The 17,590-nt window shown below is 49.2% G+C and overlaps 1 protein-coding gene and 1 long non-coding RNA gene across 7 annotated transcripts in view; one reads left to right on the plus strand and one right to left on the minus strand.

Moving 5' to 3' along the window:
- The window catches only part of ccdc125 (coiled-coil domain containing 125), a 118,562-nt gene extending 116,877 nt beyond the window's left edge, over positions 1 to 1,685 (plus strand). For all 5 annotated transcript variants that reach the window (XM_072516173.1, XM_072516176.1, XM_072516172.1 and 2 more), the window contains one exon: positions 1,105 to 1,685. In XM_072516173.1, the coding sequence (XP_072372274.1) occupies positions 1,105 to 1,359 (255 nt within the window). In that variant the 3' untranslated portion in view covers positions 1,360 to 1,685. The remainder of the gene's footprint in view (positions 1 to 1,104) is intronic.
- The window catches only part of LOC140429331 (uncharacterized), a 65,632-nt gene that overhangs the window by 31,197 nt on the left and 16,845 nt on the right, over positions 1 to 17,590 (minus strand). The gene's annotated exons all lie outside the window — the stretch shown is intronic.

Consider the following 17,590-nt stretch of genomic DNA (forward strand, 5'->3'; position numbering starts at 1 on the left):
TCCAATGGTTACAGTCCCAGCCTATCCAATCTTTCCTCGTAAAATAAACTCACCTCATTACAGGTCTGTCACGTTGCCAGTCGTCTGAACCTTCTCCAATCTCACCTTATAATTCCTCCATCCCTGGAACGATTCTGGTAAATCTCCTCTGCACTGTTTCATGGATCATTGCATTCTTCCTAAAGTATTGCACTATATCACAGAATCACAGAAGTTACAGTGCAGAAGGAGACCATTCTGCACCGGCCCTTGGAAGGAGCACCCTACCTAAGCCCACACCTCTACCTTATCCCCAAACTTCCACCCTATCCCCATAAACCCATCTTACTTTACCTTTTTTTTTGGACACTAAGGGTAATTTATCATGGCCAATCCACCTACCCCTGCACATCTTTGGACTGTGGGAGGAAACCGGAGCACCCGGAAGAAACCCACGCAGACACGGGGAGAAAGTGCAGACTCCGCACAGACAGTGATCCAAGCCGGGAATCGAACCTGGGATCCTGATGCTGTGAAGCCATTGTGCTAACCACTATGCTACCCTGCTACCCCTATATTTAAAACTGTAGAATACAAGGTTGAGTAAGTCATAATCAAACTAGGCAGTGTTTTAGCCTAATTACACATTGAGCACTCTGCCTACTTCTGGTAATTGAGGGAGACAATGAAGAGAATAGTTATGTGGATGATTCCAGTCTTAAAGGTCTCCATTATGGGAACGGACTAGAGAACCTTGGACTCTTCGATCCTGCATTGAAGCGTCAGCATATATTATCTGCTGAGGCTCCTAGCAGGGCTTAAATTCCCAACTTAACTCAGGTGCGAGTGATACAACCAACACATGAAATGGATTCCTGGATACTATAATACAAAGGAAAACCCTGGTTTATGTAATAATCAACTGGTGTCCTTTAGGATCTTTCAGGATGGAGAAACTGAGGTGGGCTGAATGACCTGTCTTGTTCATCATCGTCTTGTGAAATATGTTGCTATGAATTATTATCTGACCAGTTTGAAATATTCATCACATATTTGCTCACTTATTATGGTTTTACTAGTTCATGAAGCAAGAGTCAAAATGTGTTTATTTATTTCTATTGACAGTTAAATGATAAAGAGGAAGCTCTGGCACATCAGAGGAAGGTTAGCTATATGTTGGCACGAAGTGTTGAGGAACAAGAACGATATCATTCGAGGAAGGACACTCCAACTATTGGAACATCTGAAGCTGATCATTGTCAAAAAAGATGGCACAAGTTAAAAAATATTTCTTGCTCACCAATTGATCAAAACCAAAGTGAACACGGAACTGTTTTGAGGACAAAGTCTTCCTCCGCAGATTACTTTGACGACAGTTGAGAATTCAAGGGAGGTTATAAAAACATTGATCTTGTGGCAAGAGGTTTAATGGAGCAAGATGATGAATGTCATTGAAGCAAACAGAAACTTGTCTTTGAATGACTTCTGTTCATAAGGTGCCACAAGCAACATGATATCTATTGTTAAAATTAATTTGTGTGTAGTCTTTTAAAAATTGACTGTTTAAGTCACTAATTTAATTTCCCCCTGACTGAAATGTTGATCATTCAATGTGTTTGTGGTTTAATTTACCTTATGAAATTAGTATGTGAGTGACTTACCTAAATATATTACAGCATTAAATGTACAGATGTTTATGGATATAATTTAGCATTTAAATGTTTCTTGACTCTGAAATAACATTATTTATCTTATAACCCCAGCATGGTAGCATTGTGGAAAGCACAATTGCTTCACAGCTCCAGGGTCCCAGGTTCGATTCCGGCTTGGGTCACTGTCTGTGCGGAGTCTGCACATCCTCCCCGTGAGCGCGTGGGTTTCCTCCGGGTGCTCCGGTTTCCTCCCATAATCCAAAGATGTGCAGGTTAGGTGGATTGGCCATGATAAATTGCCCTTAGTGTCCAAAATTGCCCTTATGTTGGGTGGGGTTACTGGGTTATGGGGATAGGATGGAGGTGTTGACCTTGGGTAGGGTGCTCTTGCCAAGAGCCGGTGCAGACTCGATGGGCCGAATAGCCTCCTTCTGCACTGTAAATTCTATGATTCTATGAACAAGGAATACAAATCAAACTAAATTATTAAACTGACAATGGCAGATCACACCTTGAATAAAGTTCCATTCTGGTCATCAAGACACAAGGGAAACAGTGCAGAGAATTGCTCTACAGATGATCCTGGTCTTGCAGATCATGAGAAAAGACTGGTCTGTTCAACCTTGAAAGAAGGTCTCCTGAGATGTGATTTTTGTAAAGGTGTGTAACATTATAAAAGTTAAATCTGAAAAATTATTTCTGATTAAATTGCAAGTGAAGGACACAGGTGAAAAGCAAATTTAGGATTGGAATCAGAAAATCTTTCATCAAACAAAATAAATGATCGCGTACTTTTTTTATCACCTATCGTGCTGCATGCGGCGCAGTGGTTAGCACTGGGACTGCGGCGCTGAGGACCCGGGTTCGAATCCCGGCCCTGGGTCACTGTCCGTGTGGAGTTTGCACATTCTCCCCATGTCTGCGTGGGTTTCACCCCCACAACCCAAAGATGTACAGGTTAGGTGGATTGGCCTCTATAAATTGCCCCTTAATTGGAAAAAAAATAATTGGGTCTCTAAATTTATATTTAAAAAAAATGCTGCATTTTAAAGTACTTCACAATGAATTTTGAAAAAAATGTTATTTCAGCAAACACAGCAGTTGATATGCACACTAAGTTCCCCAGATAGCAATCAAAAAAATGACCCATTAATTAATATTTGTTAGTATTGGGTGAAGGATACAATTTGGGGTGAATTCCCCAGTTCTGCTTCAAATTAAACTGTGGGATCATCTTGTCCATTTTAACCTTATCTGAAATAACCTTATGTCATATAACCGCAACAAGAAATTTGAGTTGGGAAAATAGTACAAATAGAATTTTAACTTTGTTTTTTAAAAAAAGAAAGCTGATCGTCTCGAGCCTTGCCCAGATGCAATATGACATATTTTACTTGTGTCACAGAGGTTGACAATGCAATTCACGGGAGAATAATGGTGTTAATAAGTATAATTTTGAAAAACTTAGGGATAGATTGCCTAATTGGTGATTGGGGAAAATTTTTAAAACTCTTTTATATTAATTTACGGGATGTGAGCATCGCTGGTTAGGCCAGCATTTATTGCTCTTCCCTAGTTGCCCTTCAGAAAGTAGGGGAGAGTTGCTACCTTGAATCACTGCAGTCCTTGAGGTGAAGGTACATACACTGGGTGTAGCACAAGTGTAACTTGCCATTTGTCAGCCCAAGCCTGGATATTGTCCAGGTCTTGCTGCATTTGATCATGAACTGGTTCATCATCTGAAGAGTCTTGAATGGTGCCGTCATCTGCCTACATCCCACGTCTGACCTTATAAGACCATAAGACATAGGAGCGGAAGTAAGGCCATTCGGCCCATCGAGTCCACTCCACCATTCAATCATGGCTGATTTCAACTCCATTTACCCGCTCTCCATAGCCCTTAATGATGGAAAGGAGGTTATTGATGAAGCAGCTGAAGATGGTTGGACCTAGGACACTACCCTGTGGAACTCCTGCAGTGATGTCCTGGAGCTGAGATGATTGACCTCCAACCACAATCATCTTCCTTTGTGCCATGTATGGCTCCAACCCGCAAAGAGTTTCCCCCCGGATTCTCGTTGACACCAGTTTAACTAGCGCTCCTTGGTGCCATACTCTGTCAAATGCTGCCTTGATGTCAAGGGCAGTCACTCTCACCTCACCTCTGGCATTCAGATCTTTTGTCCATGTTTGAACTAAGGCTGCAATGAGCTCAAGAGCTGAGTGACCCTGGCGGAACCAAAACTGAGCATCCATGAGCAGGTTGTTGCTGAGTAAGTGCCACTTAATTACATGGGGGGATAGGTTTAGGGTGCGAGGGGCAAGGTTTAGAGGAGATGTATGAGGCAAGTGTTTTACACAGAGGGTAGTGGGTGCCTGGAATTCGCTGCTGGAGGAGATGGTGGAAGCAGGGATGATAGTGACGTTTAAGGGGCGTCTTGACAAATACATGAATAGGATGGGAATAGAGGGATACGGACCCCGGAAGTGTAGAAGATTTTAATTTAGATGGGCAGCATGGTCGGCGCAGGCTTGGAGGGCCAAAGCGTCTGTTCCTGTGCTGTACTTTTCTTTGTTCTTTGTTTTTGAGATGCAGACGCTACTGAGTAGCGCAGGCTTAAATCTTTCTTCACCGGACTTCAGAGGGATCGGAGGGGATCGCACTCCTCTGCTCCCTCCGAGCAATAAAAAGATGAAGGTGAAGGTGCCACCTTACTGCTGACATGGAGGTGACAATAGCCAGCCTCAACATCAACGGCAGCAAGGACTCGCAGGTTCCCGAACTTCTCGGTCCTCGTGTTTCCTGCAAGAAACCTGCACCGCTCCGGGAGACAAAGCCACGTGGCTCCTGGAGTGGTGAGGTGGAGGTCTATATGAGTCACCAGACCTCACGTTCAGGCGGGGTGGCTATCTTGTTGGTCCCACACTTTCAGCCGGCGAACTTGGGGATCAAGGAGCCATGGCCAAACCGGTTGCTGCACCTGACAGACCGCAAGGGGAGCGAGGTACTTCACTTAGTGAATGTCTACGCTCCCCAGGCTGGCAAGCAGCAGATGGCTTTGCTTGAGCAAGTGTGCACTCATCTTGGCACCATTGCCGTGGGCGAGTGCATCGCCCTGGCCCCGGGGGGGGGGGGGGGGGGGGGGGGGAATTTTAATAACACCCTTGGGACAAAGGACCATCTCAGTACCCAGTGCAGCTCTCGTACTGTGGTGAAGTTAAGGAACCTGGTCAGGTTATTTGACTTGGCGGACTCTCCATCCTGACTCCAGCGTCTTCACCTTTGTGAGGCCTGGGGTCGGAGTGCCCAGAATCGACCGCCTTTACATTTTAAGGGCATACCTGCCCCACGTCCTGACAGCCTCTGTACAGCAGGCGCTGTGCTCAGACCACTGCCTAGTGTGGGCGGGGCTCGCCCTGTCTCATGCTCAGTCATGGCCTGCGTACTGGCATTTTAACAACCTGCTGCTGGAGGACGAGAGGTTCCTGGGCTTGTTTCATCGCTTCTTGGCTGGCTGGAGAAGGGAGCGGGGAGGCGTCACCTCCTTGGGGCGATGGTGGGACGTGGGCAAGACTCACATGCGTACCTTCTGTCAGGAGTATGTAAGGGGTGTCATGATATGCGGACACACACATGATATACAGACAAGCAGCTAATGGACACCGAAAACAGGACCTGACCAATAAGCAGGCAGGACACGCAGGGGTGGGATCTGACTATAAAAGACACAAGGCACTCACACTCCGCCTCTGTCCACTGATGAACATCTAGAGAGTCAGTCAAGGGTGTTGTTACAATCTCACACCTCCACCACGTGGCTAAGAGCTAGTCTGGTTCTGTCAGACAGAGTAACCACACTTAAGTTAGCAGAGAGTCAAACTCATAGAGAACTGTGCTATTAGTTCAATAAACCTGATTGAACTAACTTCAAGGTCTGGAGTATCTTTCTGATCTAAGCTGCATCCAGTTGCAGCCAGTGTTAGACCAGTGTACCTAACACGACAAGGGGGTCGACAAAATGGTGTGGAATCCATAATAAAGTGTTTCTTGGTGAAGGACGTGGGCCTGCAGAGACTGAATGATGGATGTAGCCGAAACAAAAATGTGCTTTCTGTAAACTGCAGTAACCACCCAAGGGCAGGTGGAGAGATAAGGTATGTGAACGAAGGATTGAAAATACTTGTTTACTATTGGTCCACTTATCCTGTTTTCTGTTGGCTAGAAATGCTGTCCTTTCATTGGTTTAAAATGAAAGTTAAACGTGATATTATTGGTGTGCTGCCATGCAAATAAGGGATTAGACTGCTACTGCAAACCTACTTGGTCAAAAATGTTATAAGTAGGACTTCCGGTGGCGGCTATGAGGGAGTAAGTCACGCAATTGGTGGCTCTCGCTCTGGTCAGACTTTTAGACCTTGTCCCCCGACTTTTTCAAACTTTTGAGCGCTGGAGGGGAAAACAACAGCACTGTAGATCTGGATCCATACAGGGTTGTATGGACTTGAGGAGTAGAAGGGAGCGAAAACAGGCAAAGAAGGGGTTGAACAAAGGTGGTGTGGAAGTTCAAGTGGGAGGAAAGATGGCCGACGAACAGACCACGGAACGGACGGTCCAGACAGCACTAGACAACATGCTGAAGGTCATGAAGGAGTGCTTTGCAGCACTGAAGTGGGATAATTTGGAACCACTTCAGAAAGCGGTGGAGCGACTGGACCAAAGGCTGGACTCCCAGGATAAGAAGGTCCAGGCATTGGAGAAGACAGTGGAGGAGCAGGCGGATTTCCAAACGGTAGCGGACGTGGAAATTAGAAAGTTGAAGGAGCAACAATCAAGGCTGATGGACAGGCTGGAGGACCTGGAAAATAGGTCTCGCCGGCAGAATCTGAGAACCATTGGGCTCCCGGAGGGGGCCGAGGGAGTGGATGCCACGGCATATGTGGCAGACATGCTGCAGAAGCTGGTGGGGGATGATTTCTTCCCGCGTCCGTTGGAGCTGGACAGGGCACACACAGTGCAGGCGAGGCAGCCGCGAGGCGGGGGGGGGGGGGCCCGGGTGATGGTGGTCAGGTTCCATAGGTTCGTGGACAAGGAGCGGGTCCTACAGTGGGCCAAGAACACGAAGAGATGCTTATGGAACAACAGTGTCCTGCGCATCTATCCGGTTCTGAGCCAGGAGGTGGCCAGAAGGAGGGCAGCCTACAGACAAATTAAAGACATCCTGTTTAAAAAGGTCAAGTTCGGGCTACTTTTTCCGGCGCGGCTTTGGGTCATATACCGGGAACAGCAACATTATTTTGACGACCCGGAGGAAGCGATGGACTTCGCTAAGGGGCATGGACTGGTGCCGAACTGAGGACCCATTAACTCAAGTTAAGAGTGTTTCAAGGGATGTTTGCATTTGTTTGTGGATTGCCCTTCGTGTTAGCGATGTCGTTCGGCATGTTCTTTTACTTAAAATTTAGGGTGTTGTGTTTGTTTTTGCCTGTTTGAAAGTTTTAAAGTTAAAGCCAGAGTCATAGTTAAAGGTTAAGTTATTGGGTGCTGGGGGGCTGTACGGGTTCTTTTTGCTATTTTTCTGGTAATGTTGGGAGGGGGGTGGGAGGTAGCGCCCACCTCATTACACAGTTTGAATTGCACTATTGTGGGGGCGAGCTTTGTTCTTTGTTTGTTTTCGCTCTGTTTCGGTCCCAGAGCGATTGCTCGAACATGGCTGTTCTGGGGAAGTGGTGTTGATGGGCGGGGGGGGGAGGGGAGCGGAGGGGACAATAGGTGGGAGACATGGTGGCGCCGGAGTTGAGAGTCACCAGGCTAGCTGCTTTGAGCTAGTCAACGGGAGTGAGGTGGGGGGTGTGTATACAGCCAGTATATGGCAGGGGTTAGGTTACAGGGGATTGTTGCAGGGGGGGGGGGGGGGGGGGAGATCTGCTGATGAGGAAGGGAACTGAACCAGGTAACAGGGAAGAGGTTGGGGTGGGAGCTGCCAAGAAGCGGACCAGGGGAGGCACGGCACATGGGCAGGGGGTGGGCCCAAGAAGGGGGATGACTGATCGGCGGGGGGGTGGGGGGGGTGGGGGGGTGGGGCAGGGGGTGGGGCAGGGTGCCCTCCAACCAGGCTGATCACCTGGAATGTTCGAGGGTTAAACGGGCCGGTCAAGAGGGCATGTGTGTTCGCGCACATACGTGCTCTGAAGGCGGATGTAATGTTGCTGCAGGAGACATTTGAGAGTGGCGGACCAGATTAGATTACGGAAGGGCTGGGTTAGCCAGGTCTTCCATTTGGGGCTTGACGCTAATACCAGAGGGGTCGCGATCATGATTAACAAACGGGTTCAATTTGAGGTGGACAGCACAGTTGCGGACGGGGATGGTAGATTTCTCATGGTCTGGGGTAAGCTTGAGGGGGTGAGGGTGGTCCTAGTGAATGTTTACACTCCAAACTGTGATTATGTAGATTTCATCAAAAGGCTGCTGGGGGAAATCCCCAACTTGGATTCGCACAAGCTGATTATGGGTGGGGACTTGGATCGGTCGTGCTCCAGAACGGGCAGGGTCCCGGCAATGGCAAGGGAACTGAGGGGGTTCATGGAACAAATGGGGGGGAGGGGGGAGACCCCTGGAGAATCAGTCGGCCGACGGGGCAGGAATTCTCGTTCTATTCACATGTTCACAAGGTTTATTCTCGTATTGACTTCTTTATTAAAAGTAGGGACTTTTTGGAGGGGTTGAGGGATACAGAATACTCGGCGATCACTATTTCGGACCATGCTCCACATTGGGTCGAACTGCAGGTCTGCTAAGAAAGTTACCAGCGCCCACAATGGAGGTTAGAGGTGGGATTGTTGGCAGATGAGGGTGTGTGTGAGAGAGTAGGGAAATGCACGCAGAACTACCTGCAGGTCAACGATACAGGGGAAGTCTCAGCAGCGGTGCTCTAGGAGGCACTGAAGGCGGTGGTGAGAGGGGAACTGATCTCAATCTGAGCCCGTAGGGACAGAACGGACAGGGCGGAGATGGACAGACTGGTTCAGGAGATGATACGGATGGACAGGGAATATGCGGAGTGTTCGAGGGCAGAGCTACTTAGGGAACGACGGAGACTGCAGGCGGAGCTGGGGGCGCTATCCACTGGGAAGGCTGTAGAGCAGCTCAGAAAGGCAAGGGACGCGGTGTATGAGTATGGGGAGAAAGCCAGCAGAATGCTTGCACAGCAACTTAGGAAGACGGAGGCGGCCAGGGAAATAGGGACGGTAGTGGACGGGGCAGGGAACTGGGTTGGAGACCTGGCAGGATTGAACAGGGTATTCAGGGACTTTTACAGCAAGCTGTATACCTCGGAACCCCCTTAGGGCCGGAGGGGATGAGGCACTTCTTAGATGGGCTGACCTTCCCAAAGGTGCGCAGAGGGATGGTAGAGGGGCTGGGGGCCCTGATTAGAGCTGAAGAAGTAATGGGGGGCCTGAAGGCCATGCAGTCGGGTAAACCCCCTGGGCCGGACGGGTATCCAATGGAGTTCTACAAAAAGTTCTCGGGGACAGTGAGGCCGGTGCTGGTTAGGGTGTTTAACGAAGCGAGGGACAATGGGGTGTTAACCCCGACAATGTCGCAAGCCACCATCTCGCTGATATTAAACCGGGATAAAGATCCGGAAGCCTGTGGGTCCTATAGGCCAACCTCCTTGATTAATGTTGACGCTAAACTCCTGGCCAAGATCCTGGCGTCCAGAATCGAAGACTGTGTATCGGATGTGATTGTGGAGGACCAAACTGGGCTTGTAAAGGGCAGGCAGCTGGTAGCCAACTTAAGAAAGCTACTCAATGTGATTATGATGCCCCCGGAGGGCAGAGAGGTGGAGGTAGTGGTGGCAATGGATGCCGAAAAGGCTTTTGACCGGGTTGAGTGGGACTATTTATGGGAGGTGCTGGGACGGTTTGGGTTTGGGGAAGGCTTTGTGGACTGGGTTAGACTGCTATATCAGGCCCCGGAGGCTAGTGTAAGGACGAACAGGACGACATCTGAGTATTTTCGACTATACCTTGGGACAAGACAGGGATGCCCCCTCCCTCCATTGCTGTTTGCGTTGGCCATAGAACCGCTGGCAATTGCTCTGAGAGCGGCAAGGGGATGGAAGGGAATGGTCGGGGGGGTAGAACACAAGGTCTCGCTCCACGCGGATGACCTGCTTTTGTACGTGTCGGATCCAGTGGCAGGGATGGACGTGATTATGGAAATCCTCGGGGAATTTGGCTGGTTTTCTGGGTACAAGTTGAATATGGCAAAGAGCGAGATGTTTGTGGTGCATGCGAGGGGTCAGGAGAATAGGCTGAGGGAGCTACCGTTTAGGCTGGTGGGGGAAAGTTTTAGGGATACAAGTGGCACGGGACTGGGGCAGGATGCATAAATTGAACTTGTCTAGGCTGGTGGAGCAAATGAGGCGCGAGTTTCGGAAATGGGATGCGCTCCCGCTGCCACTAGCGGGGAGAGTACAGACAGTGAAGATGACGATCCTCCCGAGATTCCTGTTTATTTTTCAGTGTCCCCGCGGGTAAAGAGGGGGATGCTGGAACGGAACCGTAGTGAGGGGGTACTGGCGTTGCCGAACCTCAACAACTACTACTGGGCGGCTAACATCGCCATGATAAGGAAATGGATGGTGGGTACGGGGTCGGTTTGGAGCGGGTGGAGGCTGCTTTGTGCAGGGGCACCAGCTTGGCAGCCCTGGTAATGGCTCCTCTGCCGCTCCCGCCGGCCAGGTACTCCACCAACCCTATAGTGGTGGCGGCTCTGTGGATTTGGGGCCAATGGAAGAAGCACGCGGGGGAAGTGGGAGCGTCGGTCTGGTCCCCAATATGCGACAACCACCGATTTGTCCCGGGGAAGATGGACGGCGGGTTTCGAGCGTGGCGGAGGGCGGGGGTGGGAAGGATGGGCGACTTGTTCCTGGAAGGGAGCTTCGCGAGCATGGGGCGCTGGAGGAGAAGTTCGGGCTGACAAGGGGAAATTACTTTCGGTACTTGCAGGTGCGGGATTCCATACGTAGACCGGTCCCGTCCTTTCCACACCTTCCACCAAGGGGGATCCAGGACAGGGTAGTTTCCAGGGGAGAGGGGACAGTCTCGGATATTTATAAGGAGCTTAGGGAGGAGGAGCTTGGTGGGGAGTTGGAGGGAGGCATATGGGCAGACGCTCTGAGGAGGGTAAATGCAACCGCAACATGTGCCAGGCTCGGCCTGATTCAGTTCAAGGTAGTTCACCGGGCCCACATGAAGATGGCCCGGATGTGTAAATTCTTTGGGCTGGAGGACAAGTGTGCTAGATGTGCGGGAGGACCAGCGAACCATGTCCACATGTTCTGGTCGTGCCCAAAGCTCAGGGGGTACTGGTAGGGATTTGCGGACATCATGACCCGGGTACTGAAAACAAGGGTGGCGATGAGTCCAGAGGTGCCAGTTTTTGGGGTCTTGGAGGACCCGGGAGTCCAGGAGGGGATAGAGGCCGACGTTGTGGCCTTTGTTTCCCTGGTAGCCCGGCAACGAATACTGTTGGCCTGGAGGGACTCAAAGCCCCCAAAGACCAAAGTATTGCTTCACAGCTCCAGGGTCCCAGGTTCGATTCCGGCTTGGGTCACTGTCTGTGCGCAGTCTGCACATCCTCCCCATGTGTGCGTGGGTTTCCTCCGGGTGCTCCGGTTTCCTCCCACAGTCCAAAGATGTGCAGGTTAGGTGGATTGGCCATGATAAATTGCCCTTAGTGTCCAAAATTGCCCTTAGTGGTGGGTGTGGTTACTGGGTTATAGGGATAGGGTGGAGGTGTTGACCTTGGGTAGGGTGCTCTTTCCAAGAGCTTGTGCAGACTCGATGGGCCGAATGGCCTCCTTCTGCACTGTAAATTCTATGATAATCTATGATGGCTGTCGGACATGGCAAGTTTTCTCGGCTTGGAAAAAATCAAGTTCGCCTTATGAGGATCACTATCGGAGTTCCCCCGGAGGTGGCAACCATTCATCGACTTCTTCGTGGGGAACTAATCGTCAGCCGGGGGTGGGGGGTGGAATAGTGTAGGGTAGGGGAAAGATTATGCGGGTCTATTTGCGAGGGAGGAACTGTTATTTGCACTATGTTTTTGTAATTGATATTTGCACACTAATGTATATTGTTACTGTTTACAATGCCAAAAATACCTCAATAAAATTGTTTGTTAAATGTTATAAGTATTACTGCTTCGTGGTGGCACAGTGGTTAGCACTGGGACTACGGCGCCGAGGACCTGGGTTTGAATTCCGGTCCTGGGTCACTGTCCATGTGGAGTTTGCACATTCTCCCCGTATCTGCGTGGTCACTGTCTGGGTGGAGTTTGCACATTCTCCTCATGTTTGCGTGGGTTTCGCCCCCACAACCCAAAGATGTGCAGGTTAGGTGGATTGGCCATGCTAAATTTATTTTTTATTTTTTTATAACTTTAGAGTATCCAATTATTTTTTTCCAATTAAGGGGCAGTTTAGCGTGTTCAATCCACCTAGCCTGCACATCTTTTGGGTTGTGGGGGCGAAACCCACGCAAACATGAGGAGAATGTGCAAACTCCACCCAGACAGTGACCCAGAGCCGGGATCGAACCTGGGACCTCGGAGCCGTGAGGCAGCAGGGCTAACCCACTGCGCCACCGTGCTGCCCTGGCCATGCTAAATTGCCCCTTAATTGGAAAAACAATAATTGGGTACTCTAATTTTTTTTAAAAATGTATTACTGCTTTGCTGGATTCAGACAGAACATTGCGGTGCATCCCACGGTGTTGTTCTCCTTGTGCTTGACAAATCCCAAATTTCTTTACCCGTCAGTCTGGCCTCAATAAAAGTCGAGATGGATTTGCAGGTACAGCATTAGTTATTTTATTTAGCTTGCAAGCTTTCCTCAATTCTCAGGAGCACGAAGCACATCCTGCTCCGTAGACTTCTGGAATCAAGTGAGGATGTGGAACAAAGGATTCTGTACTGATACATTCAAATGGCATCAAGTTTCACATACACGATTCCCATAGGTCATCCTATATCCCTCCTGACCTGTTGATATATTCTGATTGGCTCACTTCCAATCCCTTCCTCTGGCCCCTATTACCCAGCATCCTTTTCTCCTCCTTTGGTGGACACACCTCCTCCTTGCTTTGCCATGCGGTCTGAAATCCTTTGTCTGTGAACTCACCAGAATTAGACTGGCCTACCTCTACATTACATTAACTAATATCTCTAAAGTAACTATTTTATATCACATTCGTCATGCTCAAGCCAATAAAGTTTGATTGGAGAGAATTCGCTGTGCCTACTTGTTAATTTCCACAGTTACTTGGAGGTTCCACAGAGATGACGAACCCCCGGAGTTCCAGACAAGGGTAAATATCGTAGTGCCTTGCTAGTCAACAACTCAAGAGACCGCGGCTGACTGATTTTGGTATGTAGTAGGGCAAATCCAGGGCGTGCAAGTGGCAGCAGGGAAAAATGTAAGGAAAGAGTTAAAAAGACGGTGTCGGGGCAGCACGGTGGTGCAGTGGTTAGCACTGCTGCCTCACAGCGCCGAGGTCCCAGGTTCGATCCCGGCTCTGGGGCATTGTCCATGTTGAGTTTGCACATTCGCCCCGTGTTTGCGTGGGTTTCGCCAAAGATGTGCAGGGTAGGTGGATTGATCACGCTAAAATTGCCCCTTAATTGGATAAACATGAATTGGGTACTCTAAATTCATTTGAAAAAAAGACAGTGTCTACATTCAAATGTGGACAGATATAACCAATTACTATACAGGTAGCAAACACAGTACACCACGGGTGAGATCTTTTCGAGGCCCTGGCAACAATAAAGACACTTTAGTCTGGCTCCACAATGACTAGAGGAGCCATTGTGCCTCTGCAAACTAGTCAACTATCAGGGAGATGGGACAATTACCACATCAGAATCTAGTGGTCGAACACTTTGCTTTTGTATTGTAAAACAGGTAAATAAGAGATGCCCGTAAAACGATTAAAAGAAAGCATACAGGACAATGGATCCTTGTAATGTAATCGGAACACAACTGTATCCAATTCAAAACTATCAGTATTGATGACTTAATGTAGTGTAACACAAAAAAGGTATAAGAACTGTGTAAAAGCAGTTTTCAGCAGAGCAACTCGGAAGCACGTTGGAGTTTACAGCTTTGATTTCAGTTCTCCCTCGTGCATGTTGAATAAATCTGTTTTTGTTGAAGTTCGATACGGTCTCAAGGACTCAGTTTGTTTATTCTCTCCAACAGGCATCACAACATTTTGACAGAAGAAACGCATATGCTCACCCATGTGACACAACCGGGGTAAGTCATTGTCGGTCTTAAGGTGGTTAAGAGTCCACCTTGGGAGCTTCCGGGTGCGGCTATGCTGGGCTAAGTCGCACGTTCGGCAGCTCCCGCCTGAAACGGACTTTTGGGCTCTTTTGAGGGGCCCCAACGGCAATTGTTCGACGGTTCCCAGTGTGGGAAGGTGACAGTACGGTTCCCCCGGAACTGTATGGATTGGACCAGGAGTGGAGCGGGCAAGAAAGTGATTTTAGTGCAGCGAAAAGTGCGAGGGAGGAGAAGCAAGATGGCGGCAGGTGGAGACCAAACAGCGCTATGGTCGTAGGAGCAGCAGGAGTTCCTCAAACGCTGCTTTGCGGAGCTGAAGGCAGAACTGCTAGAGCCGATGAAGGCGTCGATCGACAAGCTGGTGGAGACCCAGAAGGCCCAAGGGGCGGCGATCCGGGAGGTGCGGCAAAAAGCCTCGGAGAACGAGGATGAGATCCTGGGTCAGGCGGTGAAGGTGGAGGCGCACGAGGCGCTGCACAAGAAGTGGCAAGAAAAATTTGAAGACATGGAGAATCGGTCGAGGAGGAAGAATCTCCGGATTCTGGGTCTCCCGGAGGGAGTGGAGGGGTCTGATGTCGGGTCATATGTGGTCACGATGCTCGACGCACTGATGGGTGCGGGAGCTTTCCTGAGGACCCTGGAGCTGGACGGGGCTCATCGAGTCCTGGTGAGGAGGCCCAAGGCCAACGAGCCGCCAAGAGCAGTAATGGTGCGGTTCCACCGCTTTGTGGACAGGGAGTGTGTCCTGAGATGGGCCAAAAAAGAATGGAGCAGCAGGTGGAAGAACACAGAGATCTGAATATACCAGGACTGGAGCGCGGAGGTGGCCAAGAAGAGGGCCGGCTTCAACCGGGCTAAGGCGCTTCTACATCGGAAGGGGGTGAAGTTCGGGATGCTGCAACATTTCAGGATCGGCACCACTACTTCGAGATGCCGGAGGAGGCGTGGACCTTTATCCAAACTGAAAAGTTGCTCTCGAACTGAGGGTTTGATGGGAGTGGGTGGCTAGGGGGGTTACTGTGTTTTGGGGAATGTTCTGTTTTTTTTGGTGCTCGGTGGGGTTAGGCGAAATGGTTCGATGTGGGGGCTGTGTGATGTGGGCGTCGGTGTTGGAAGGACAGGGCCCCGCGGGGGTTGGGGGGGGGGGGTTTGGAGGGTTGGAGGCCCGGGGATGAGGAGTTGAGACAAGGCCGCAAAAAGGGAGCTGCGCCAGAGGGGGCGGGGCTGGCTTGGATGGAAAGCGGGGGCTTTTTCCCGCGCTAGGGAAGGAAGGGGAAGGGGCCAGAGGGAAGGCGGTACTGGAGAGGAGCACACACTGATTGCCGGGTGAGGTGGAGGGATTCTCACACTGGGGGGTCGATGGAGTGGCGGGAGAGGCTGGGGTCAGCAGGAGTCAGCTGACTTACGGGAGTGCCATGGGGGGAGCAAAACGGCTAGAGGAGGATCTAGCTGGGGAGGTGGGGGGGGGGGGGGGGGGACTGGGTTGCTGCTGCATTGGCCAAGGGGAGCTGAAGCTAGGAGAGAGAGTCGGGGCGGGGGTCTGCCCCTGGGGGAATGGAGGGTGTGGGAGGCGCAGGCATGTGGCTGGCCTAAAAAGGGAGATGGCTAGTCGGCTGGGGAGTGGGGGTTTGGGGGTGGGGGGGAAGCCCCCTGATCCGGCTGATAACTTGGAATGTGAGAGGCCTGAACGGGCCGGTCAAGAGGGCCCGGGTGGTCGCGCACCTAAAGGGACTGAAGGCAGATGTGGTTATGCTCCAGGAGACGCATTTGAAGATGGCAGATCAGGTTAGGAATGACATGGCAGGGTTCATCAAGCTGGAGAGGATAAAGTTTGCCTTGCGAGGGTCTGTGCAAGGGTTCCTCAGGTGGTGGCAATTTTCTCGCGGAGCGTTAGGAGGAGGTCAGCAGCAGCGGCATCGAAGGGAGGGGGGAGGGTTTCTTCTGGGGTGGCGTTTGGGATAGGGTGGGGTGTTTCCCTATTTGCGTTTTTATTGTTATATGGGGGGTTATTGTAGTTTGGGTAAACTCTATGTATAATTCTTGAGGGTGGTGTTCTTATGTTCTTGTTTCCTTTTTCTGTATGGGGGGGTTTTTGTTGAAAATCTGTCGAAAATTTGAATAAAGATATTTTTTTTTAAAAAGAGTCCACTTTTGGGTTAGAGTCCCCGGTCAGTGGGTTAGAGGTCCCGGCTGAAATGGCACAGTCAATGGTTTTGAGGCCCAGATTGATTTAAGTTAACTTGAACGCCGGCCGGTAAGGTAAGATCTAAATTTTCATCATGGGAAATGCGTCGACCAAGAGTACCCTCCTAAGGGGCTCCTATTGCATATATGTACGCACATTATGGGGCTGAGACCACCAAAAAGATCCCAAGATGGGTAAAGTGGACGCATGTAAGGAAACAAAAAAGATAATGATCAAATAATGAATTTCTGTCTTATCATACAACAGAATGAAGTATCTTGTTTTAGCCAAGAAAGCGTGAGCTTGCAGTCCTTTGTCTCTTTAAAAATCTGTGTTTTGTTTGTTTATGTGGATGTTCGTAAGTCATATTATCATTAAGGTTTAACTTTCTGGGGAAATAACCTTGTCTGGAGTTTTTTAATTCCAGACATTCGTGGCACTTACACCAGAAATACAAGGACACTGACTTAATTCATTTGTTGTTTTAAAGCATTTGATATGTTTTGCTGCTTGTGTGTGAATGATATTTGTACCTGTCTGTTTCAAGTGTTGATGTTTACTGTTGAAATTGCAATCTTTGAGCAAACAGCTAACAAAACCTGGAGTCATGTTTTTCTGGCCAGAGGCATGATTCCAGAATATTTGTGATCAGCATGTGGGAATTTTAATCCGGATACAAATTCACACATTTAAGAGTGAGATAATTTTAATTTAATAGGATTAATTGGAATTTGGGATATCTAAAATGACTATGGCCAATCCTGTGTTGGATTGATCTTGTGTTAAAACTTCTTGTCAGGTTCAAAAACAAATATTCCTGACACAAGAGGAAAGACAGAAATAAATTCTGAGATTGAAAGAAATAAAGAGTGTAAGGTAGAGATTATGGAAGAAAAATTGATCATGTTTCTCCTTCGGTCGAAAGGAAGAGGTGGTGACGTAATGACACCCAGTAGAAAACTTTTCTCCACCCCTTTTTCAAACGAGCAGAGAATTAACCCTTGCCTGTTAACAGCTGAAGATGTATTTATATTTTTACAGGAATTGGGAATTACAAATTTTAAGTTTGAATTGTCAGATAAGTTCCGATTAGTTGACCCATTTTCCTCAAGCAGAATGGATCTTTTGTGTTTTACTTTACAGGTAACTGCAAGGGGAACCAGATTTGCAGTAGCTTCAGGAATTTGAGAATTTATTTGATTTGAGTCATAACAGTGCAGAAAGAGGCTATTTGCCTTTCGGTCTGCACCGATACTCTGGGGGAGCGTCCTGCCCAGGCCCACTCCCCTGCTCTATCCCCATATACCCACCTAACCTATACATCCTTGGATCATGGCCAACACACCTACTCTGTATATCTTGGAAATCCATATAGAACACCCCTTAGTGCAGATTCTGTCATGTATACAATG

Source organism: Scyliorhinus torazame, chromosome 9 (genome assembly GCF_047496885.1).
Source record: "Scyliorhinus torazame isolate Kashiwa2021f chromosome 9, sScyTor2.1, whole genome shotgun sequence".
Taxonomy (NCBI): Eukaryota; Metazoa; Chordata; class Chondrichthyes; order Carcharhiniformes; family Scyliorhinidae; genus Scyliorhinus; species Scyliorhinus torazame.